Source organism: Eupeodes corollae, chromosome 1 (assembly GCF_945859685.1).
Source record: "Eupeodes corollae chromosome 1, idEupCoro1.1, whole genome shotgun sequence".
Classification (NCBI taxonomy): domain Eukaryota; kingdom Metazoa; phylum Arthropoda; class Insecta; order Diptera; family Syrphidae; genus Eupeodes; species Eupeodes corollae.
In genome coordinates this window covers 96,378,176-96,404,164 of record NC_079147.1, presented here as the reverse complement: position 1 = coordinate 96,404,164, position 25,989 = coordinate 96,378,176, and the positions used below count along the sequence as shown (strand labels likewise).

The 25,989-nt window shown below is 31.2% G+C and overlaps 1 protein-coding gene across 1 annotated transcript in view; it reads left to right on the top strand.

The window, feature by feature from the left end:
• Window positions 1–9,623: 9,623 nt before the first annotated feature.
• The window catches only part of LOC129942614 (homeobox protein abdominal-B), a 133,210-nt gene continuing 116,844 nt past the window's right edge, over window positions 9,624–25,989 (top strand). Inside the window, exon 1 of the mRNA XM_056051629.1 lies at window positions 9,624–10,090. Coding sequence (XP_055907604.1) covers window positions 10,045–10,090 — 46 coding nt within the window. The 5' untranslated portion in view covers window positions 9,624–10,044. The remainder of the gene's footprint in view (window positions 10,091–25,989) is intronic.

Sequence of the window (25,989 nt, the reverse complement as noted above, 5' to 3'; positions counted from 1 at the left end):
TGTTATTTGGGCTAGGTGCGAGATTGTGTACATGCACATTTTTTTTAAAATCCAGCTCCTTGTAATGTACAAAATAAATTCACAAAGCTCAACCCCTAGGTATGTCAGAAACCCCAATTTCATAATTAAAAGTTCTTTTTGGCAAAATGGTGTTACTGGTTGTTCTTTGCGTTTTTTTCAACTTTTAAGGCTTTTTGAACTCTTTTAAAATCAAAGGCAATTGAACATGATCTAAAGGTAACAGATTTTCTTTCCCCAAAGATGAGGGGCTAATCGTTACACAACATTTCTTTCTCCTTATGATATAAACTTCCAAAGTCTAATAGGCCTTCACGACGCTCGAGTAAATCCACATCCAGCATCGCGTGAGTAAAAACAAGTAAATTCTTATTTATCATGTTAAATGGTGCAATGAACTTTTCCAAGGAACGCACGCAGTTAAGTCACTTACGCCTTTTAAATGCTACAGTAAGATAAACCAAGTCTCAAGATTCTTGTGCTAACCATAGCATGAAGCTTGACCAAGTGTGTAATGTATATGTACTTCCTACTTCTCCTTAAAAGTCATTATTCTTAGAACCACACTTTTTTGTATTCATATTTGACGCTCAGTCTCGACACCATAATAATTACAATTTTACTCTCAAGTTTCAAAGTCATCTAATGTCACTGTACTCTAAGCGATAAGATGTCTGCTTCTGCCTTCATGCATAATAACACATTCGTGTTTGCGTAAATTAAAGCATGAAGTCTGCATTGATGAATCAAGCTGAGAAAAATATAATCAAATGTGAAGCTTCCGTTTGACTGTAAATAATATATTTTTCCTAAAATAAATCATCGCCCTATAAACGTGTAATTTTATCCAATTGACAGTTTACTCATATTATTCGTTTTTATGTTTATATATTTTGATATTTTTGTATCATAAATAAAACGCCTTTTATTGCTAAAAATATTATTATCTGCGAATTTATTTGTTGAAAAATTGGAATCGTTTTTTTCTATTTGGGTGTAAGCGCAATAAAGTTGTCCCTTTGATATAACTGCATTTAATAGAGCTGCGTAACGTAGTATTGAGGAAAAATGATAAAATGTAATTTCCGCTCGAATAAATTGAGATCCTTGGGTTGATACTTCTTCTGTATGAGTGTATACAAAAATATATACATACATAGGTTATGTGCAGGCATCCACAGTACTGTGAAAAAATATGTTTTTAAAAAGAAAACATTTATGTTAGCTATTCCATATTAAGCTATTGTAATCCATCCGATTTGTGAAATTGAACATTTTGACATTTCTTCACGTTTTAAGGTACCCAAAGTCGTAAAAACAGATTTTTAGAGAGATGTGTCTGTGGGTTAGTGTGTCCGTAAATTTTTTTTTGTCGTCCATAGTTCAAGAACCAGTAGAGACATCGACTTCAAATAAATTTTGTCATACAGATAATAATACAGGAAAAAAATGGAGTAGGTGGTTTTTTTACCATAGCAATTTAAAAAAAAGGTGAAAACATTGGTTAACCCAAAATATTTCACGAACCAATAACGCTAGACACTTGAATTAAATTTTAAATTATACACGGCAACGTGACGTGTAACGTAACATAACAAATTTATTTTTAGAAAAAATCTAATTAAAGGTTTTTTATATATCAAAAAAACAAAATCAATAAACAAAAAATGATTTGATCGCCAAAATAATTTGTGTAATAAAGAATAACGTTTTTGACATCTGGTTAAATTTTAAGAAAAAATTGAATTTGCAGTTTTTATAAAATTAAAAACCCTAAAAATGTATAAACGTTGGTAAAAATTGATTTTCGACTCAAATATATTTTTTAAACCTTGAGATTAGCTCTATAAACTTCTTTTATCTTTTAAAAAAATATTGTTGTCAACACTCAATAAAATTTTAAGAAAAATCTAATTAACAGTTACTTACAAAAAACCTTTATTTTTTATAATAAACGGGCAATCAGAGGTTAATACCCTTAACATGTTTAAAGTTTAACACAGTGCGAGCTTTAGGAAAATATTGAGGGATTAAAGAGGAGATACCGATGCACATTGGTCTTAAAGTTATGAATATCAAAATGATAAGGAAAAACAGAGTTGGGTAAAGCATTCCACATTCTCGATGTGCGTTTAAGAAAATAATCTCTCTCTATACTTAACAGTACGTCCGCAATTGAGCTCAAGGTAAAACTGATGTGCATTCCTAGAAGTGCGAGTATTACGGCTGAATTGTTTGAGGGGGGAAATGCAACTGGCTAATTCGACAGAACACTGTTTATAAAAATATCGATAGAACAACGAAAGGCATGCAACATTGCAGCGGTGTTTAAGTGACGTAATTTGTTCGGTTATAGTTCCATCGCCTATAATTTTTAAAGCTCTTTTTTGGATCATGTCCAAAATACTTAAACTTGTTTTAGGGGCACCTGCCCAAATATGTGAGTTATATTCGAGTTTTCGACGAATGAAAGCTTTGTAAATTACAGCCAGATCAGAAGGGGTGAAAAATTTCTTGCACTTTCGGAGAAATCCTAAGCACCTGGCAGCATTTTTGGAAATATCGAATATGTGATCATAACGAGTACTGAAAGTTGATTATTTTTCTGAATGCCAGTGCCTCTCATGGATAGCGGTATCGGGGGTGGGTTACTACTTGAGTTTTCAAAGCATTAAATTCTACATGGTTTTTGATTTCCCATTGTACAATGCTGTCGAGATAAGAATTATATGAGCTTATCATACGCTGCCGTTGAAGTTCCACATCTGAAGGACAAGGATGAGAATCTTAAAACGAATATGAAACGCTGAGGATATTATCGTCCGCGAAACAATTTAGTGGGTTAGAAGTTTCAGACAAAAGATCATTTATAAAAATAGGAAAGAGCTTCGCAGACAAAACGGAGCTTATTTTGTGTATATCAGATTTGAACCGTCCAATACCAAATGCACGCATTTTCGATAAAAGAGCTTGATGCCAAACTCTATCAAATGCTTTTGAAATATCAAGTGCAATAATCTTAATTTCTCCAAAACGATGTAAAGATTTAATCCACTGTTCGGTGAGATGAACCATGAGATCACCAGTGGACCTATTGCTACAAAAGCCATACTGCTTGTCATTAAGAAGCTTATGTTCTTCAAGATATTTCTTAAGCTGATAACTTATCAGCGTTTATATAACCTTGGAAAGAAGGGACGTGAGTGCTATTGTACGATAGTTAGAGGGGAAGGATGATTCGCCTTTTTTAGGGACAGGCTGTACAAATGCTGTTTCCCATCCGCTCGGAAAGAAACCTGTAGAGTAGGAAAGATGGAACAGGAATTAACAGCAAACTGTGCTACAAGCAAATTGGCAATGTCATTGTGTACGAGCGTTGGAATCGAGGATGACGTTCTTTTTCGTACGTTTTTAAGAAATGACCAGACATTTTTACTACCTTTAGGACATTGTAGTATTGTTTGCCTTAATTTCTGTTAATACAAAAATTTGGTTCGTCGACTGTGGTCGTTACAAGTTTTTCTAGCTTGTTTGAACTTATTCCGGTTTTCCTAAGTGGGGTTGGCTTTATAAATCCGAAAACTTACATCTCTGATCGTAATTACCTTCTTATAGCTGGAATCAAACCATGAGTTCCCTTTAGGTTTGATAAATTTTACCATATTCGGGATAAAATTTCTCAAAGTTGGAAAAAATTGTTTTTCCACTAAAATATCTTTTAAAAAATTTGAGATCATGGCTGCAAACTAATTTTATCTTATAAGAAATGTTGTTTTCAACATTCGGTAAAATTTTGAGAAACATCGAATTTACAGTTGACTCCATCAGCTGTAGGTTAACTCCATCGCTGTCATGGCTCGCACACAGGATTCAGAGGTGTAAGTCACTAGGCTTTTTTCTCTGATTTATTTTTAATGTCTCTCTTAATTTAAACTTCTTGCTTCATTTTTAACGAATTGAACACAAGTTAAGTTAGATACAAGTTGACTTAGGTTTATGATAAATACGGATTATCTATATTACAAAAAAAAATCACGTATACGCCCGAATGTACCAAAGTTGTGTTCGAATACTTAAACGAATTTTAAAATAGTTGCACTTTTAATCCCTGGGCAAAACATTTTAAATTTCAGTGGTTGTTTTTCAATTTAAAAAGTATTAACTAAGTAGTTCGATGGCTTGGTTTTTGTGAACGGCTGAACGAAATTTGTCATATTTTTAGTTACTTTTTTTAAATCAACAAAAGTAAATCAAATGAAATATTCAAGATTTCACTCTTTATTTTGTTTTGCTTTACATTTTTCTACAAGAATGTACGTAATAAAGAAAAATGAAAATTGTTTTTAGTCATTACTCTTAAGAGAAAAGTATCTATGTATTTATAATTTCTATCAGATATATTATCCCAATTTCGAGAGCTACTCTATATCACATAAATGGCACACACAAGAAATTACATGCATTGAAGATACATATGGAAGAGTATGCTATCGACATCAAATCCGAAGAAGGAACTAAGGAAACTAATCGACCCGAATGTAAAAGGCCAAAAAAAAGAATCCTTATTTAGGGCAGTTCCATTAAAATTGTGTGACAGGACATTATTTATGGCAAAAGTTCTCTCATGGGGTATTTTTTTCTTTTTCTTTTAAATGGCGGAATATAAATGGTAGAGCAATCGATGAAATAAAATTATAAATGTTATGGATAAACCTTTATCGTACAAGGGTGTGTCCGATGGCTTTGGAAATTGGAATTTATTCGACCAGGGATTTAAAAAAAAATGTATAAATACATATATCCAAAAAGGTTGTAGGGTTAGAAATAGGTTAAATTCATGGGTATTTATATTAGTATAGCAAAGTACTTTTGGAATTATGTGGATATCATTTCAAAAAAAATATGGATTACATATTTCGAAAGTTCCAATAGTGAAGAATTTGCACATACTTAAATAATTATTTATAAATAGTTTAAAAATAAGCAATAATTGAGTTTTTACAGAAATAGTAACATTTTAAAATGTACCATACGTAAGGTGATGGAAAAAATAATAAAAACGATGGAAAACTAACGAACATTCTTAATTATCATCCAGGAACTTTAAGTTTGATTACAAATGAGCACTATAAGTGTTTGCTAGTTTCCGTTTTTGTCACAATCTGAAGCTAGGCCAATTTTTAGAATTAAATGAAATGGTGAACTTAAAAGAAAATGCAAGGTAATGAAAAGACATGGTTATTATTCCAAACTATTAAAGACATTTGTCAAGGTGGTTAATTCTAAATTGATAGATGCGATTACGTTATTTAAAATAAATGTGCAACGACCATGTATTTAGGGCCAAGCGATAATTTTAATTTATCAAATAATTCTATTGCAAAAATAGAGAACCATTCTTATTTATAGTTTCTTTTATTTTTTTTAGCGCAAATTTTTAGAAAATACTTTATTCTTTTGCTTAAGTTTGAAAATTGTGTATGATATTTTGAAACAAGAAACTTTTCGTCGATGTTCAAGTGACGTAAACGTGATGATGTTAATGCCACCAATCATTCTAAATACTTTTCTTTGAAGACTGTCCAAGAGGCTTAAATAAGTTACTGGAGTACCAGCCCAGAGATGAGAGTTATATTTAAGTTTCGGACGTATGTATAAAGTTCTGTATATTGTAGCCAGATCAGACGGGGAGCAAATTTTCTTGTATCTTCTCAGAAAACCTAGACATCTTGCGGCATTTTTGGCGACATCGCGTATGTGATCGCTTCACAAAAGGTGGTTGCTGATGCACATTCCGAGGATGATTTTCAGTTTCGTTGTTGCAAGTGCCACTCATGGATAGTGGCAAAGAGGGTATATCTCACTTTAACGATACAAGACAGCATTGGGTTTTCGAAGCATTAAAATAAACACGGTTTTTTATTCCCCATTGTACAATGCTGTGTGGTCGGAATTTAATGAGCTTATCATATTTTGACGTTGCAGTTCCACATTCGAAAAAGACGGTTGTGAGTTTGGAAACGAATATGAAAAGCTAAGAGTGCTATCGTCAGCGAAACAATGTATTGTAGCATAGAGAAGATCATTTATAAAATTGAGAAAAAGGGTCGGGGCACACTAGCAATTATATTATGTTTTTCAGACTTAAATCCGTCCAAAACAACTTGTATTGAACGGTTCGAAAGAAAATTTCTAGTCCACCGAAGAAGAGATTCGTCAATACCAAAAGCACGCATTTTCGATAAAAGAGCAAGATGCCAGACTTTATCAAATGCCTTTGAAATATCAAGTGCAATAATCTTACTTTCTCAAAAACGATGTAAAGTTTTGTTCCACTCTTCAGTGAGATGAACTATGAGATCACCGGAGGATCTATTGGTACCAAAGCCGTATTGGCGGTCATTAAAAAGCTTCCGTTCCACAAGATATTTCTTAAGCTGATAATTAATCAGCGTTTCCATGACATTGGAAAGAATTGACGTTAGTGCTATTGGTCGATAATTTGTGGGAGAAAAAGATTTGTATTTTTTTGGGATTGGCTAAACAAATGCAGTTTTCCAACTACTCGGAATGAGCCCAGAAGAATAGGATAGATGGAAAAGCTTAGGCAGTGGTTTTGCTAGCGTGGAAGAACACCTGTTCGGAATAATAGCGGGGATACAATCGGGGCCAGCGGATTAATAAATGTTGAGATCTTAAAGAACTCTTGTCACAGTTCGAGTACGGAAAAAGATTAATCCCATAGAATCATTTACAAGTTCAAGATTTGGGAGAGCCATGACACTATCTGGTAAGTTGGAATTTTAGGCAAACTGCCTTACAAATAAGTTGGCTTTATCAACAGAGCTATCTGAAGGAGTGTCATCGACAACAAGCGTAGGAACCGAGGGAGAGGAAGAATTCCTCATGTTTTTTTACGAATGAAAAAAAATTCTTACTGCCTTTGGGACAATGCAATATTTTTCGCCTTAATTTTTGTCATGTAAAATTTTTATCCTACGAATATAGGCGTTGCAGGCCTTCCTGGCTTGCTTAAACCTTTTCCGGTTTTCCTCTGTTGGGTTTGCTTTAAAACACCGGAAGCTCAGCTCTTTCTCTTTGATAACCTCTTTGCAGCTCAAATCGAACCATGATTTAACCTTGGGTTTAATACTTTTAACCCTATTCGTGAAAAATGTCTACATTCCCAGATGAACCATACTAGAAATCATATCTGCAATTATATCCGAGGAAGCATAGCATAGATTTGTTCCACTGGACATCAGGAACAAGCTAAGACGCAGCATGAATAGTGTCATGTGCCGCCTTTAAGCCGAACTGATGATAGGATGCTCATGAGTATTTGTTTGTAGAAAATTATAAAACTAAAGAAAAGAATTAGTACTCACAAGAAATCAGCAGAAAATTGAGAATTGTATGAAACATTATTTGTAGCCCGTTGATGAGAATTAGAGATAAACCCGCGGTATAGATAGTTTTATAGAACAATACATTTTAAGAAAATCGTTTTTCGTGGCTCAAGGTTTATTTTTATTTGCGGAATTTTTCTCAGAATAATTGAAATTACATATTTTAGTGACTTGTATATTCCAATTATTTCGTAAGTTATAGCTTAATTATTCCGTTAAGACTTGAATTTTTTCAATGATTTCTTGTTTTTAATAATGGTCTGACGTTGCAACTTTAAGAACCTTTAAATGACTAAAATATCATGAATATTCGAAATAATTTTGTATAGAAAAAATATATAGTTTTTTAAATAATTTAACAAAAAGTTACTTCGTCCCTTTGCATCCCTCCTACTTCTTTTTACGTTATTTTCATCACATATTACTTATATTAAACGTACCTGTTAACCAAACTGTCAGTTAAACATCCGAAATGGAACGTATACAATGGATTTTGATTCAGTGGGCCACAGAGGTCAGAAAACTGTTGGTATAGAAAGAATTAAGAAAACCTCAGATTCAACCAGTAAACAATGTTTATATCTTTTTCGTTTACACCTAAAGAAAAGTAAATAATTTAAGAAAATATATAATCGTGATAACCTATTTCCTATAAAAACGTTTTCTTGTGCTAGCTTCATAACATTTGTTAAAAATATAATAACAAAAATCAAATAAAACTTTTAACCGTTTAACTTCGTTCACTTCGCTTATGGTTCGTGTCTAATTCGACGACCTTGTTATTTTTTGTATATATATTTTCAAAACCAATTACCTACTTTAACTTCAACAGAATTTATTCGTTCATCAAAACTAACCTATCATTACAAGAAATAAAAACGAGAAACTCAATTCATGTTTCCCTTTAACACCTTTGCTGCTGTCTTGGCTCTTGGATATTGAAGAACTTTTATGGCTCCTCTATACGGTTCATAATTCAGTAGTTAGCTGTACTTTTATTGAACCCTGTAATTACATAGGTATAGGTATATGTATATACACATCACAAATTATTTTGTACATAGGAAGAAGGGTATACTTATCCATAAAGTATATATAAAGATGTTATAAATCAATAAAGCTATCACTTTAAATGATGGCCATAGAAATTACATAAATATTTATAAGATCTTAAAACACCCCCTCTTCTTCGTTCTATAAAAATATATGTATACTCAACTAAGGGAGCCCAATTACATGCCAGGTTTTTAATGGAGTTTTAATGGACTGACTTTGTACATTTCTTTATGCAATGCTATTTTCATAAAGTCTCTTAAATTTTTTAACCTATTCTCAGTATATTCTACATACAAATTACTAAAAGGTATTTAATATAAAACTAAAATATGATATCTCTCTTTTGAACAAGAAATAAAAACACTCAAGCCTTAGGCAATAAAACCGAAAAACCGATTTAAGCCCTACAGCAGTATATAAAAGCACATATATAGGCTACATCGTACCGATCCGACCGACTCGACCACTAAACGGAATTCAAATTCCCTCCAAATCATACAAAAATAACCATTAACTCGAGGCAGAAATATAACCTAACCAAATGTATAGGTCTTTTTGTACGAGTATATGGACTTAATGGAACATATACACTAAAGTAAAGTATAGTATGACCTTTGAAATACCGGTCTCGAGTTTGTTGAAGAGGGAGCCCCTCATCCTCATCCCCATAACTATACAATACAACCCTCTCTTAATTCGTTCTTTCTCATGTTGTTGAACAGCACCATCAGAAATCAACTGTGGCACCAAAGGAATAAAATTGTACGTTGTAGGTTTATATGTCTAAAGCTAAACGGACTATACAAGTCGACCTTATATCTATCTACACCAGCTAAGATACTTTTCCAGAATTTTATTCTCCGTCGAAAATCACAACGTTTACTACATCATCGGGCGGTTTTAGTACCGTCGTATAAGTTGTGCGAGAAAGTGTTCATTTGGTTGGCATTGCCATTGGCTGGAAGTGAATTGGTCATCTTGATTGACTTAATAAAATTATATATTGTTTGTTTTATTTATTTATTATTTTTATTTCTCAGACTTTCTTTGAGAGCGAAAGATTATAAATGTTCAAAGTCAATATGTACATATTTTGCGTTTGACGAAATGTTATCATAAGAAATATTGGAAAATAATTAAAATTATTGATTTTGCCAAAATCAAAAAGTTAACGTCGGAAATAACTGAAAACAAAAAGAACTTATATTTTGAGTTAATTTTATGTGCTATGGATGTTATGTCTTATGTGGATCTATAAAACAAACAAAAATAACATCACCATCTCAATCATCTTATTAATGCCACCCGCTGGCTGTGACTTGACTTTTGTTTGTTGTTTTGTGTAAATTTTGTGCGTTTTTATTAATGTTTTATTAATGAAAATAATAATTCTGTTGGATTTTTCTCATCCAATTGATTGATTTACAATTCATCCATTAGAATATTGTTTATGACGTTTTTATATTTGTGAGTGTTTTATTCTTTTTGAAAACAACGATCGGCTGTTAAAGATTTTTGTTGGTGAATTCATGAGTGTTTCAGTTGAATTTGTTTAAATTTAATGTTTGACGAGGTTTATATGCGATTCAAGAAGTTCAGTCGAAGAGGTAACTACATTTTTTTTTTTATTTTAAGTTTGTTTTTACACTTATTTAGTTTATATGCCCTTTTATAAAGACCAGGATATGTGGTTTTTAGGATTATAAAACTTTATATAAATTATATCTCGTCTAATTCTAAAAAAAAAACATCAAAATCGAACAAAAAATTCTGCAGGGAACAAGATTGAAACAAATCCTACCCTGCTTATCAAAACCTCACATTGTGTTAAACCCAACGGCGGATCCAGACTTTTGTTCAGCTTAATTTTTGAGCACAGCTTAAAAATGTTCTTTAAGGTTTTTTAAAGGAGGCGGACAAAATTTAATCTTTAACGTACATTTACACATTTCAAGGGCTTAATAAACAAATTTAGTTTTAGCCCATGTTCCGAATTTCCATCGGAAGTGAATTGAAATCACTTTTCAATTTCACGTGAAATGAAATTGCACGTTCTTCAATTTAATCGATTTCGAAAACTTCGGAAATGCTTCGAACTGTCAGAACTTAGGATCATCCATTTTTGTTTTGTTTCTGAAGTAAAATCTTTGCTGTTTTGAAAATGAATGCAGTATTATTGGCAATGTTAAGTAAAAACAGGAAGCAGAATTCAAGAGAAAAAATAAGAAGACGAATTTTGCGAGCCAAATCAAATATATTGGATATACCTGACACAATTTAAGGTGTGAAAATTATGTAGAATTCTTCTGATAAATAAAGTAAATTCTTGGTTTCCTCTTTTAAACTTTCATTGTAATTTAACATTAAGCAAAGACGCATTTTTATATCTTCTAAGGGAAATATAATCTTTCATCATATCTTCATGGATTCCTTCAATTCAAAAACTTGCAGCAACCCTCCGATTCCTAGCAGAATGAAGGAATGAAGCTATCAAAGATCAATTCGAAGAAATAAAAAATGTGATTTGAATGTATTCAAAAAATGGAACAAACGGAAATACATAACATCCATTTGCATGTTCGAAAATCCGATTCACAATAACGAATTTTGGAACAGCCAAATTCACTTTCACAAAGTGTATTCACAAGAAGTAAAATGCAGAACATGGGTAATGGTCTAACTATTTAATTTAGACGACTCTCTACACATGACAAAATTTCAAGATTCCAACTTTTTTTTTCTATATGCCATATATAAAATCATAAATACAATTGTTTAGAGGGTTTTTGGTGTATTTCATTTAGAAATGTTAGGAACTGTGTAGCTATTTTCTAAAAATAATATAAACTGTTTTTGTGGACAGAATATCGAAGAAGACAAAAACCCAGAAAATGGAAAAGATTGCCAGAAAAATGTGATGTTTTTTTGTAGGAAAATAAAACAAAGTCTGTTATCAAGAATTTTACAGCTTTTTTTTACATATTTTTTTCGGACCCAACTTTCTATATTCTATAATTATTATTGTCATCAGCCTGCTTGTTCGAAGATTGTAGCTGACTCTAGAGGACAAATTGATAGATATGAAACGTTAATTATTTTTCAATTAGCCATTAGTTTGATGAAAGTGTTAATTTTGACGGTTTTGGGACATTTTTATTTCTGAAATTGGTGTTTAAATCTCATTTCTAGAGCATCCAAACCAAATTTACTTTAAAAAGTAGATTTATTTAATTTTTAAAGATCTTAAAAGTTTTTGTATTCAATAGAAAATCAATTTTGGAAGAAAAATACACGTGATGGCCCCTACAAACCCCCTCACACTTATAACATGCCAATGATTAATTTTAAAACTTGCACCCGTAATTTCTTTGTTAGAAGCCACATAGTCATTTATTTAAAAATGGAATATTAAGCTGTTTACTGGAAATATAAACCTAAACTAATATGTAGTTGTGCTTAAAAACCTATACATTAAGAAGGCCATTGTTTATAAAGTTAATATTCGTTTGGAGTAATTATAATTTTGTTTTATTTATATTCGAATTGAAAGTAATTGTTTGTGTTTTTTTAGCTGGTTTTGAATCGAATTGTTCCAATTTTCTAAAACGTGCTTCTTCTTTGAACAATTTTTTTTTAACAGTTTTCATTGTGATATATTTACATTAACATAAGTAAATATTATTTGGCTGCGATTGCAGTTTATTTTTGAAAATAAACGCCTTTCACATCAAACCATTTTCAATAGAGAACTGGGAAATTGATTCCTAGATGCGATGTCACTAGTTATCGATAGGTTTTAGTTTTGAAGCGACAAACTTGGTTTTTTGGCTACAACATCACCAAGTGTTCTTAAGCGATGCAATAAGTTCCGATTGTTCAATAGCTCAAATCTTACGTCTATACGTCCAACATACCTCATGAACTAGTAACGCTAGCGAATTGTATTAAATTTAGAATTATAAATATATTGTGACGTGATACCAAACTAAAATTGTATTTTAAAAGAAATCAACTATCGGCTTTTTTATAAATCAAAAAAACTTAACAAAATAATTGCCACCTAAAATATTTTCCGAATAAAAAACGATTTGATCTCCAATATAATTCTATGCAATGAAGAATAACGTTTTTGACATGTGGTAAAACTTTTATAAAAATTGAATTGTCAGTTTTTATACAAAAACCCTAAACAAATTACTAAAAGTTGGTAAAAATTGATTTTCGGCTTATGTAAATATCTCTTTCAAAATTAAAGATATTGGCTTCAAACTAATTTAAACGTTTTAACATTATTGTTTTCGATTCGACATTCAGTCAAATTTATATAAGAACCCAAGAGTCAGTTTTTTCATCAAAATTTAAATCTACAAAAAATACTACACAAAATTGTTAAAAAAAATTATTCTCTATTCTCGATATCTTATCAAAAATTAAAGATATTTTCTTGAAAATAATTTCATTCTGTGGTAAATTTTGTTGTTAATGTAAGATATTGTTTTTAGAAACTTCAATCTGTATGTGCTTATATTTGAACTAAAAACTTTCAAAAAATGCAACTAAAATTGGTACAAAATAGATTTTGAAATCAAATTATTTCACAATGTTGTTGGTAATTTTAAGATTACTTTTTTTTAAATTCAACTGACAACTTTTTTACAAAACAGGAAAACCTACAAAAAAAAGATAAGAAATGGTTTTAGACTCAAATATTTGGAGGACAAGGAAAGATATTGCTTCAATTTATTTATCTCACATAAAATATTGTCATGAGTATTAAATTATTTAGCAAGACAAATCGACAGACGGGATAGATTGACATGAATTTTTCAATTTTAAAAAACGGGCATCTTCGTTAAACAGCGTTTTTCAATAATAATTTTCATTGTTCATTCTTAAGCTTCTCAGTAAGCTTCTTTTACATCAATATTTTCAAATTCTGATCATAAAAAATCATTGATCAAAGCAATATTCGTTTCATCAGCCTCATTATCACATATATGTAAGGCCCAATTACATCACCAGCTCAAGAGAGTTAAGGATTGCAAGTTTGTAGCAATTACTCGATTTCGACGGTTCTGCTTATAAACAAGCCTTCTTGTGAAAATGTGATTTTTCGATAGAGATACGAATGATTGATTCCAAAATACGACGTCGCTAGTGAACAATCCGTTTGAGTTTCAGAAGAGACAAATTTGGTTTTTTGTCAACAATATGGGCTACAGCAGCAATATTCACAAATGTCCGTAAACGACGTAATAAGTTTCAATTTTTCAATTCAATTACTTGTTGCAACAGCTCAGATCTTATTTTTGTCGGCCTGGAAGTCCTTTTGTTGTTACTTTTTTACAAATGTCAAAAGATTCCACAGTGAAGTGACAAAGCTGTTCAAGTAATTTGTTGATTTTTTTCATTTTCCTTAAAATACTTCTTCCTTATCTGAAAACGATTTACAATAAGAAATCGCTGATGAAAACCTAAGGAGAGCAATCAAAGAAGCAATACATCGATTTGTTTCAAGAAAGGTCTTGAAAACGACCTAACAAAATATTTAACAAAAGTTTGAAAAATATGTTACACTTCAGAATTTCAGAAAGTAGTAAGCTTATAGCAAGCGTCAAACTACGATCAGAGGCTCATCATAAGTGCATGTGTTAGTTGTTAGTAAAAAATAATACAAATATAGCCTAACACACGCACAAAATACAAAACAAAATTAGCATTTAACTATTACAGAACAAAAAATTACGATAGTGGAGCACTGGTTCTAAACAATGATTTTAATCCCACCTTATTTAAATTTAAATCTATCGATGAACAGTTTAAGTTATATAAAATGCTCATTCGACTTAAGGCTTCATTCTTGCCATAGTTAGTTCTATGGAAGTCAATATGTATAAAATCAAACGTGCGCAGGTGATGAGTTCCGCCCCGGTAATTCAAATTTACACAAGATAGCAAATAAGGTGCATCAATTTCACCATTAATGAGTTGATGAAAAAATACTAAGTCATTATTAACACGCCTTTGATGGAGAGATTGCATTTGAAGAAGTAGAATACGATGTTCATAGGGAGGCAGATCATAGGGATCTTCCCAAGGAAGACCTTTTAGAGCAAAGCGAATGAAATTATGTTGAATTGATTCAATACGTTTTCTATGAATTTCGTAATAGGGAGTCCATACCTGCGAAGCATATTCAAAATGAGGACGAACATGGCAATTATACAAAGAAAGGGTAACATAGGGATCATTGAACTCCTTTGCCCAGCGTTTTATAAAACCAAGCATAGAACTTGCCTTATTAACAATAACATTAATGTGATGTGTAAACTCTAAGTTGGAACAGAAATGTACACCTAAATCTTTAAATGTCGAGACACGACAGAGTTTTTGCTGTGATATACAGTAGTCAAATACGTTACTGATTAGTTTTTTAGTGAAAGTTATAGTCTGGCATTTTAAAGGGTTGAGTAAAAGGCTATTTTTCCCACACCAAAATGTGAAACTATCAATGTCGGCTTGTAAAAGAATACGATCATGGTTTGACTTTATTATTTTGAAAATCTTCATATCGTCAGCAAAAATAAGAAGTTCACTTGAGCGTGGACATGACGATACATCGTTAATAGACAGGATGAACAGAAAAGGGCCAAGATGGCTTCCCTGGGGAACACCAGATTGAGCAACAAAAGGTTCAGAATGACAATTTCTAAATTTTACCTCGTAGAATCTGTTTTCAAGGTATGACTTAATCCAAGCTAAGAAAAATGGTGGAAAACCAAGAGCCTTAAGTTTAAATAAAATAATTTTGTGGCTTAGTTGGTCAAAAGCTTTAGAAAAGTCAGTGTATACACATTCAACTTCATAACCTTGTTCTAAAGCGTTTGAACATATGTTTGAGAATGTGAGGAGATTAGTAACGGTTGATCTTTTTTTCACAAAACCATGTTGCTGTTCGCAAATGATATTTTTACTAAAATATGCTACGCTTTCAGAAACAACTTGTTCAAATACTTTAGGAATGCAAGAAAGCTTTGCAATGGGCCTGTAGTTGCTTATATCCGACTTGTTACCTTTCTTGAAAATTGGTGTAAGAAATGACTTCTTCCATATACTGGGAAATTTGCCTGTTTTTAGGGAAAGTTTGAATAAAAACGTAAGGGGTTCAACTAAAACATTACTACACTTTTTAAGTACTATCGGGGGAATACCATCAGGACCGGCTGAGCAGTCATCATTCAACGTAGATAACAGATCAAGGACCGTACTCTGTAGCACAGGTATGTGGCTACAGCTAGTTTGCGAAAAAGTGTGATTATTATGAAAATATACTTCATCAACTTCTTGAGGGCTATTAACAAATGACTCACGGAAATTCGTCGCGAAAGCGTTACAGATATCAAAAGTTTTATCTAACGAAAGGTTCTTGTAATTAAAGATAACTGGAAAGCCATCTGATTTTTTCTTTGAGTTTACAAAATTCCAAAATTTTTTAGGATTCTCTTTCAAAGAGGTGCCCATATCAGTAACATAACAAGCATATAAATAATTAGAAAGAGATTTAAATTGGTTAAAGAGTTCAACATAAAAAGAGAAGTTGACTGGAGACAGAGTTTTGAGATACGTTTTCCATGCCTTATTTCTTTTGTTACGCAGTAAACGCAATTCTTTAGTGTACCAAGGATGGCTAAAGTTTGTATTTCTTGATTTCTTTATCGGTACATTTTTTTCAAAACAACAATTAAGGATCCTATAAAAAGTTGAAACTGCTTCGTCAATGTTAGATAATGCTAGGTATCAGCAATTCCAGAAATGGTTAAATCTTCAGACAACTGCTGGAAATTGGCTCTTATGAAATCAAAATTATATAAGCAATCAAAAGAATTACTGTGATTAGTAAGGTGATTACTTAAGTCGAAAAAAATGTCCAAAGGGGGGTGATATTTGTCAATATTAGTAATTCCTGATCTAGACTCTAGAACAAGAGTACTAATAGCGTCAGAAGAAAAGGCTAAATCGAGAATTCGATTTTTTGAGTTTTTAATACAGCTTGTTTGCTGTAAGTCAGTAAGAAGGACTTTATCGAGAAGAGATAGTTCCAATTGTGAAGAAGAAGGAGAGGCTTCAAGGCAGGATTCGTCTTCGGATGGAATCCAGTCAATGTGTGGTAAATTAAAATCACCTAAAAGTAAGATATTGGTGTCAGAGCTGGACAAATTTATAAGATAGTCTAATGCCAAGGAGAGATCGTTATAAACAGACTCCAAACTTTTTGGAGGAATGTAAACGTTTAAAATGAAAAAAGTCTTAGTCTGTACCATTAACTTTACACATACCAGTTCAATTGATAATACAAATGGAAAAGATACAGAAGAAGAGAAATTTAATATGCAACCTATTTGCTATATATTTTCAATCTGTTTATTCTTTAGATTGCTTTTCTAATCTTTAATTGCCAATTTCCTCTTAGCTTTTTGATATGGGATCTATGTTTTTGGATGTCTCAGAAAATAAAATGCACGACTGGGTCGCACGAACTTGCTCCTGTATGCAAAGAGTCTGTTTAAAAAAGTACTTATATGAATTGTCAAAAAAACCGAACGATCTTTGTATATGAAAACCATAGTACTCTCATGAGCAGAAATTTTTAGGGCGACCAGATGCCGAGTCGTTGGCGTGGCGTTAGTTTTGAAAGTAGAGAAATTAAGCGGGAGCGAGAGAAAAATATTATTCCCATTCCCATAAGCAGCCAGCAGAATAAGGGAGATAATTAATTTTCGACCCAAAAAGTCAACACAATTTCCTTCATTTTATTTGAGTCTATCCTCGTATATGTTTTCAAGAAAAGAGCTTCCATATGAAGGTTCATAAATTTGTTTTTGTTTTATTTATGTCAATGCACTTTATATAACAAACAAAATGGCTTCATATTGTATCTAATAAGGGGATGAAACAAACTTTTGCATGCTTACGTCAGCTGTTTAGGATCTTTTACCGATATTTGTTTTTTTTTACATTCACAAGTCTGCTTTTACTTGTTTACGATCTTTGTATATGAAGAATGGTTTCTATTACCTATAAAGCTACAATGCGATTCATATACATTCAACTTGTTCCTTAAAAGCTTTTTTCCTTTAGATAGCTTTATTGTAATTTCATATTAGAAGAACCAGGATGGAAAATAAATAAGATAAGAAAGAGGCAGACCATGAATGTTTAAATTGTAAGGCTATCGCCTATTGGTTGTGTAGTTAGGTAGCAGGTAGATGTCTAAAACGACCCTATTATAGTTCACTTGGCGTGCTTAGCTTTATGCAGATAGATAGATAAGGACATGTTTAAGATGATAATGAAGGAATGCTATTGGTGGCTAGAAGGTACATACTACATTCCTTCTTAAGTTTTCAGCGCAAACATGGAGTTATTACGTTCAGTCTATTTTTTGACTAAAGTTTTAAAAAACAAGCATACGAACAAGTACAAGAAATTGCTGTTCATGTGTTGTTTACAGTCAGGCTCTTGTGCGTTTTGGATTTAAGTTAAGAAGTGACACGTAAGCAGTAGTTGTAGAAGTTGTACGTAATACCTTTATAAATAGGTACAATGTGTATGCGTTGAAAAAGTGATTCTTATAGAAAATACATATACTCTCTCTGGCCAGTTTCTTTAACTTGTAGGTACTAAGTATTTATTTTTTTATATAGGCGAAGGCCAGTAAATCATGTGGGAAACAACCTTATTCGTAAGGAATAATATTTTAAAATCATATATATACAAAGTTACCAAGATAATACTTCTCGATAGACTCTTTAAAATAGATTGTTGATTAAATATATCATATAAATGTGTACCAAATGCATTAATTTGGATGAAAGATAGGAATGTAATTACAATTTTGTCAAAATAATGCGCTCTTTCGGGCTCATGCACACTAAAAATAATTTAAAAAATAATATTTTAAGATTCAAAATTTTACCTGAAAAATAAGTTTGTCTTCAAAAATTTAAATGCCATTTTATAAATAAAAAAACCGTTGATTTTTCAAATTTTTATTTTGAAAATCGTTAGAGCGGTTTTTTTTTAAATTAATTTTTTATATATAAAATTTTCCAATTTTGTTCTAAAAATATTTTTGGAATGCAGTTGTTTAGTGATTGTAAATATACGTCCTTCGTTTGAATTTCGTAAAAAATTGTTGACCCGTTTTTGAGATATAGAGTTTTGAAAAATAAAAATTCAATATTTTTTAAAAAACCCAAACAATTAAAAATTGCATTTTTGTTAATCAAATATTGTTAAGGCAATATAGGAGCTTATTCAGAAAAAAAAATATTAAAATCAGTTCATAAGTTGCTGAGAAAATTAAAAAACAAAATAACGGTTCTATGAGATGTACCTTTCCTGAGCAATACAAAAATATGGTTTTCTTATAAAAAGAAGCCAAGTTAAAAAATAAAATTTTAGAGAAAATTTAAAAAAAAAATCCATCGGTTTGTTTTTGAGAAAATTCGAATTTTCGGTTTTTGACCAAAAAAGTTGTATGGGGGCCACTGTTAGTTTTGATCTTAAAAAAAAAATGAAAAAAACGCCTAACGCGAATCTGCTCAAAACCTTAACTTCCAAGTTTGAACTCAATCGACCCAATGGTTTAGGCTGTAGGAGCGTGGACAGACAGACAAAACCGACCGGACGGAATCGCGGGACCCACTTTTTTCGGGTTCTCTACCATCGTAATATCATGTTTGATTAAAATCTCGAGTTCGAAATTTTGCACGAATGCAAAACTTGCCATATAGTTCCTATATGTCGCAAGTAAAAAAGAAGCACGATTGATTTTGATGCAAGTAAAATGGAAGGTTATTCGTTACTCTTACAAAAATGAGCACATTATTTACTAACCATACCAATTATTGACAACTTTAATGCGCCACTATCTTCGGAAACATTTCTAGATTTTTGAAAAGTTTCGTTGTTAACGCCTGTATTTAAAACTCTAAACTATTTGAAAAAACTTATCTGTAATAGGCTATGTTTTCAAATAAGAAACTATATATTGAAATACCAACATGATCAGCTATATCAACAGTGACTAATATATCTTTAATGACTAATTACATCATAAATAACTTTGAAGATCACAAAGAAACAGATTTAATATTCAAAGATCTTGAAAATGTGAAACAAAGGTCACTTTTACATAAATTGTCTTTGCTTGGGTTTCATTCTAAGCTATTGAGTTGGTTAAAATCCTATATTTCCAATAGGACTCAGATAGTAAAAAAAGTTGAAAACTGCTGTTCTGATAATATATGTGCATCATTTGGCATCCCTCAAGGTATCATTTGGCTCCATTATTATTTCTTTATTTGATGACATTAAATCAATCTTTGCATGTTCTTCGTGTCTTTTGTTTGCAAATGATTTAAAGTTGTATCGTAAAATAAAATGTTTATCAGACTGTCACTAACTTCTTAAAGATTTACTTAAATTGTCTAAACGGTGTCAAGTGTCTTTGACAAATTTTAATTGTTTTTTTTAAGAATTTTTCAATTCATATATTTTCTCAATAAACGTCTGTGTTTGCATATTTTTCTTGGCAGTATGTGGTTAAATTGTGAATTTTATGTTAGGTATTCCTTTGATATGTGAAAAATTGAAAACATAGTTTTTATTATTGAGTGGAATTGATGTTGTGATAAAATTATTTGAACAAAACCTTAATAACTTTTCATCATTAAAAGTAACATTTATGTTTAGGCTCTGAATAAAATTTGAAGCGATATGAAATTTTCAAGAACATTTTTTTTTTCTTACAAAAAATAAATGCAAAATTGGACTTGTGCACAATTCTTCACACTGGCACAAAACAAGATCCTAAACAAATAATAATTAAAATTGTTAAATGTTTCTTTTTTTTGATTTTTTTTTTGTTTTGTTTATGTAAAACTGCAAAACCGGTAGGTATACCAAGATGTGAAGATTTTAAGTACCTAAAGTAAAAAAGTTATTTCCAATAGTGTATCATAGAAATATATACATGCTCATATGTGTAAGAGTATTTTTATATACCCTCCTAAACTAGGTATATAACCTTTAGAATGATCAGTAATAAATTATTTTGGAAGACCATATGTTTTACGCTTGGTATATTGTTAAGGATTCTATATCCATTGCTGTTGGCAATTCCACTTGTGACAGCAAGTGTTTACTTATATACCAAACCATTAGGTATGTGAATACCACATTGGGATACATCAGTTAAGATAATGAAGTATGGAAACCTATAAAGCCGCAGGAATTCCACATGCATTTGCCCTGCCTTATTTGAGATCAAATAAAATGCGTGCAACGTTTAACATATATATTTTTAGCATATGCCCAGGAATATTGAAAAAAACCGATTGGATGCTGAAATAAGTTCATCCTTTTGGGGCGTATAATATTTCATTGCCTTTTAATTATCTTCTTTTGTATTTATTTTACTTTGATGTCTACGACAAAAACATAAGTAAAATCCAAACAAAAATAGCTGTATGTGGCCTTGAAAGTCAATAATTCAACTTATCGTACAAGTAAGAGTATAATATAATATAGTAGAAAGATAAATCTTTATTCAATAAAAACGATACATATTAATTTAGTTTACGCCTCCCGGTAATTTATTTTCAATATCATTGATAAAAAGAACGAACATCAGTATTCCACAGTCTTGTGGAATACTTAATTAGGTTTTAAAGAATTTTGACATAGATAAACCATTACAAACCATTGCAGACGTGTTTAATAAGAGTTGTTCATAAATTCGAATAAATTTTGTTGAAAGACCAATAACTGCTGGCTTATGGTATCAAAAGCAGCTTTAAAGTCGACGAAAAAAGTGTATAAGGGCTTCTCTTTGTCGATAAAACTCCTGACAACGCTCGTAGGAGCAAAACTTTGATCAATCATTGAAAGGCCATTTTAATCCAATTCACAAGCCTAACGTACAACATTTGTGCAAAACAGTTTTCTTAGTGAGATCAGAACTGAAATGCCAGCATAATTTTCTGGTGAACTCGGACTACCCTTTTTAAATATAGGAAATATTGCAAACAAACCAAAGTAGCTCGGAAATTTCCATTCTGTAAACATTTTGTATAATAACCCCAACACACGCTCGAGAAATTCAGGAGTTGAATTCTTATAGAATTCAAAAGGAATGCCATCCAAACCCGTTGCTTTGTTAGTTTTATTTCTGCTTAGAGGCCAACATCTCAACCATAGTAAAAGCAGAGACTAGCTCATCGAGTGATACATATTGCAGGGCAATACTTATGGAATTCTGGTCAGGATCTGGCAGTAGTACACCTAAAAAGAATATGGCCAGGTCGTCAACACTAATACTTAAAACCGATGACTTACTGCGACTTACTTACAGTCTACAAGTTTAAGAGCCGTATAAACAAACACAAACTTGAAAGATAAAGTTTTGATTGGAGGAAAAGTTACTAAAAAACCTTATTAAAAATAAAAATAAAGGAATAAAAACAAAAAAAAGGAAAGAGTATAAATAAAAACATATATCAATACATAAAGGATGTAAATAAAAGGGGTGGAGTGCAGTCAAAAGCTAACAAAGCGAAATTTCAATTATAGCTTTAAAAAATGCGTATCAGTCTACAATTTGAAGAAAATTTAAAAATATGTAATATGATTAAATGTCAATGAGCAAAAGTAGAAATATACACATAAATAAATAAATAATTAAATATTAGATAAAATAAGTAAAACAATAAATAAAATATGTATAAAAATAGAGGAATAAATAAATACAAAATAAATAAGTTAATTAAAAGCAAATAGATTAATCAACAAGAAAAATAAATAATATAACAAAAAAAAAACAAAAATATAGATAAACTAGTGGCTCGGTACCTACTTTGCTACGTTTAAGGGATAGTAATAACAAAAAATGGTTATTAAGTTCATTTATTCAAACAAACAAATATTTTAAATTGCTAGATATTTAACAGTTCAAATGATATATTGTTTTATATTATATTTATCAGCAAAGAGTAAAAAAAATAAAAAGAATTGGGTACTTTTACTATGGTGGGTCTAGGGCTTAGTCTAAAACAGTTGGATAAACAATATTTTTAGTTTTTCCATTTTGAGCATGAATAAATAAACAGTTGGGTGTACCGACTCTGGAATAGGGAACATAAATTTGGCCATGTGAAAAACATGATTCCTCCAAATTGACACCATAAACGTGAAGTGTTTGTCCTTGGGCCTTATTTATGGACATCGCAAATGATAAAGGCACAGGATGTTGTAATCTTTTGAATTCCAATTGCATATCCGTTGGAATCATAAGGATACTCGGTATCATACACACTTGTCCTTTTGATTTACCAGTTAAGATTGTAGCTTCAATCAAATTTGGCAATAACTTTTTCACTTCCAAACTGGTGCCATTACATAGTTTTGTTGGATTAATGTTTCGCAATCATATAATCAAAGAACCAATTTTCAGATTCAAGCTATGCGGTGGTATACCAGCGGGTTTCAATGAATTTAAAAATTCAATTGGATAATTCATTGCCTCATCTTGATTCACAACAGTGTACATTGATTTATATGTCGTGACTACACTTGGCATCAGTTTGGATTGAATTTGAAAATTAATGGCATTGATATGGTTGTTTTTCGGTGCTACAATGCGTTCTTCTCAACCAATTATGATTTCTGTAATTCTGAAGAATATTCGGAAAAACACATTCAATCAGCTCATCTATAGATTGCGCAATTGTACAAAAATTGTTCGGTAAAGTGATCAGTCCGCTGGTATTGTCGATTGGTATTTTACCATCACCAATTTCTAACAATTGTTATATCATAGTTTAGTGTTTAGTGTCAATTTTCGTACATATCTCGAAAGAACTGAAGACTTCAAACGGGCGTTTATTTCATTAGTAGGAGTTAATCGAGGAATGACAGACAATGTGCACCACCAAAACAGCTATTGATTACCGCGTAAATATTGGATTGTTCGATTAAATGCTTCCATCGAATTTTTAGTCGCCATTGTGCACTCATCCCATATAATACCTAATTGACGTTAATCGCAAAATTTTTGCCATATCAGAATTTCTCGAAATATTGCAAGTTGGAGTTTCAATCTCCCGTACATTCAATAACAATTTGAATGCAGATTGTGCGGTCCGACTACCTTCTAATAACGTAGCAGCAATTCCCGAAGATGCAAATGCCAATTCAATTTTCTGTTAAGATCCAATAGTCGCTAAAATCAAAGATACAACGAAAGTTTTGCCTGTACCACCAGATGCATCCAAGAAATATAATCCATCTGTACTATTGCAAACAGCAGTCATGATTGTGTCATACGCACGTTTTTGTTTAATATTCAATTTGGTTATATTCGATTGTACAAATAAAAGTAAATCATTAGAATTAAACTCCTGCTCACGTTGCAATTCACGATCAAAAAAATCATGTATCTCACGATTTGGGGCGGTCATACCCAATTGTGCTAATGCTTTTTTTACAATCGTTAGACACTTATTCAATTATTATTACAGCTTCGTTCTACATTTCCAAGGTAATCAACAAATCGGGATTTCTTTAAGTATTAGTACAGATTGTTTGTATATGGGAATATAAAAAGATGTTGATTTTATACCTTTTCAAATTTTTTTTTGTAATTTTCTCTGCGTACAAACCTTTTCTGGGCTTCCACGAATAATTCAACACCAACATTAGCCAAATCGGTAACGCATTGTTAAGTTATAACGCATTTCAACGAAAAGTGGCATTGAGTTTTATATATATAGATAAATAACAAAAATCCGTCTTTTAAATATTGTAACTGATTCATAGTTTAAAATTTGAAATTAAAACATTATCAGTTATTTCGCAGGAAACTTTATATCGTTCGTTTAACTGTATTATTCTGCAGAAATACATTCAACAGTAGATTACACAACATGTGTAATTGGTTGAAAAAATGAAAAGGAAGGTTTAACATCATTTTTAACAACTTCTATTGAGATGTTAGCAGTTACCCCAAGCAAGTGATCCATATAGAATGATTGCTTGGAAAATCACTTTGAAAATTATAAGTTTTCATGACGTAACTTTGATTAACGATAAAAAAGAATAGACAATTTGGACGCCAAAGTACTCGGCTTTTGATTTCCAATTTGATTCCAAGCCGTTGATTAAGAGTAAATTACTTGGCAAAAAATAGGCTTTTCTTTTTCGAGTAAAAAGGATAGCCTACGTTTTTGAAATATTTTTTTAATATTCTAATCGCGTAAAATATCGTTAAACTAAATTAAACAAATATTGTAAATTGGTTTCAATAACAGAACTAAGTGAACCAAAGATAATAGAGAGATTTCATAAGAATAGCTTAGTAGCTTTTTTGCAAAACAGGAAAGTAAGAAGTAAAATTTGTATAGAGTATTGGACCAAGAACGGATCCTTGAAGCACTCCGCCTGCAGTACACACAAACATTTCTGAAAGATGTTTGTTAACAGAGACAACTAAAATTCTGGATGACTTTACAATTTTTATTACATTCATACATATTAAAATTGAGCATCAAAACTTTCTGTAAGAGCCCGTCATGCAAGAAAGAATCAAATGTGTTTTCCACGTCAAGTAAGACTTTACTTGTACTTTTACAATTTTTAAAATTGGTTTCAACAATTTTGGTTACTAAATCGATTTGGTGGACTTTACTATGGTACGTTTGAAAACCAAATTGTTCAGGAAGCAGAATGTTAGTATTGTTAATATTTTTCAACGTTTTTTCCATTTTTTAAAATTGAAATAATTTGAGTTTTTTTTCCATTCTATTGGAAAGTAGCTTGCTTGGCTTGATACTGTACTCTTAATAAGAAAAAATGTATTAAATATATTTACAATCTCATGTGTTCGAAAATAGAAATATATATTTTAAGCACTCATAAACGGCTCTAACAATTTTATAAAGATTTAATACCTTTATAAATGAATGAATTTAAAATATTGGATTTCAAAATGCTATTGAATTTAAATTGTAAATAAACGAAGAATTTTGAATGGGTTCTTAAGTCTGAGAAACTTTGTGTAGCATCTTTTATCGATCAGCTAATAGATGGAAGTAAAGAGGTGCCTCACTTAATCTAAGATCTAATATATTAACAACATCAGCGTCAAAGGCTTTTGCACTTACCTCACGTTGGGCGCCATTTAAAATTTAAAAAAACTCTGAATCCTTTGTTCCTTTGTTGTTTTTATTTTTAATTTTTGATAACTGATGATGCATAATGAGCATTTCTATGCAAGTTTAAAATTAAACCACCATACAAGTATGTCAATTCAAAAATAGCCCAAAAACATGTGTTAAATGCTGAGATATCATGATTTGAAATACCAAATGAAAATAAATTAACGACCTATACATTATGACACTAATTTAATTGATATATTGGTTCATGTGTACCTAATAAAAAGATA